This window comes from Penaeus monodon, chromosome 21, assembly GCF_015228065.2.
Source record: "Penaeus monodon isolate SGIC_2016 chromosome 21, NSTDA_Pmon_1, whole genome shotgun sequence".
Taxonomy (NCBI): domain Eukaryota; kingdom Metazoa; phylum Arthropoda; class Malacostraca; order Decapoda; family Penaeidae; genus Penaeus; species Penaeus monodon.
Window position 1 is genome coordinate 23,835,606 of NC_051406.1, and position 256 is coordinate 23,835,861.

The following is a 256-nucleotide window of genomic DNA, read 5'->3' on the forward strand; positions in this document are numbered from 1 at the left end:
ACGCATGTATTTGTTCGTGAGCAAGCGATTCCTCATGACCATACTAAAAGACAGAAGAATTCAGAGCTGAATAAGAATCCCCTTCCCCGCCCCCTAACGACCCCTCCCCCCCCTCCATGCACAGGTGTCCGATCTGAAGGTGCAGGTGTCCGTGGGGCTGAAGGACAACGCCGCCTGGAGGAACAAGACGTGGGGTCCTCACAGGGGCTTCACCTTCGTCGTTACGGCATATAAGTATTCGTGTAAGGGATAAGTG

At 53.9% G+C, this 256-nt stretch overlaps 1 protein-coding gene across 1 annotated transcript in view; it reads left to right on the top strand.

Annotated features, from left to right (window-relative positions):
* LOC119586370 overlaps positions 1 to 256 on the top strand; it is a gene marked incomplete in the record, with an annotated part of 38,470 nt that overhangs the window by 29,588 nt on the left and 8,626 nt on the right. Inside the window, 1 exon segment of the mRNA XM_037935081.1 lies at positions 125 to 242. Within this exon segment, the coding sequence (XP_037791009.1) occupies positions 125 to 242 (118 nt within the window).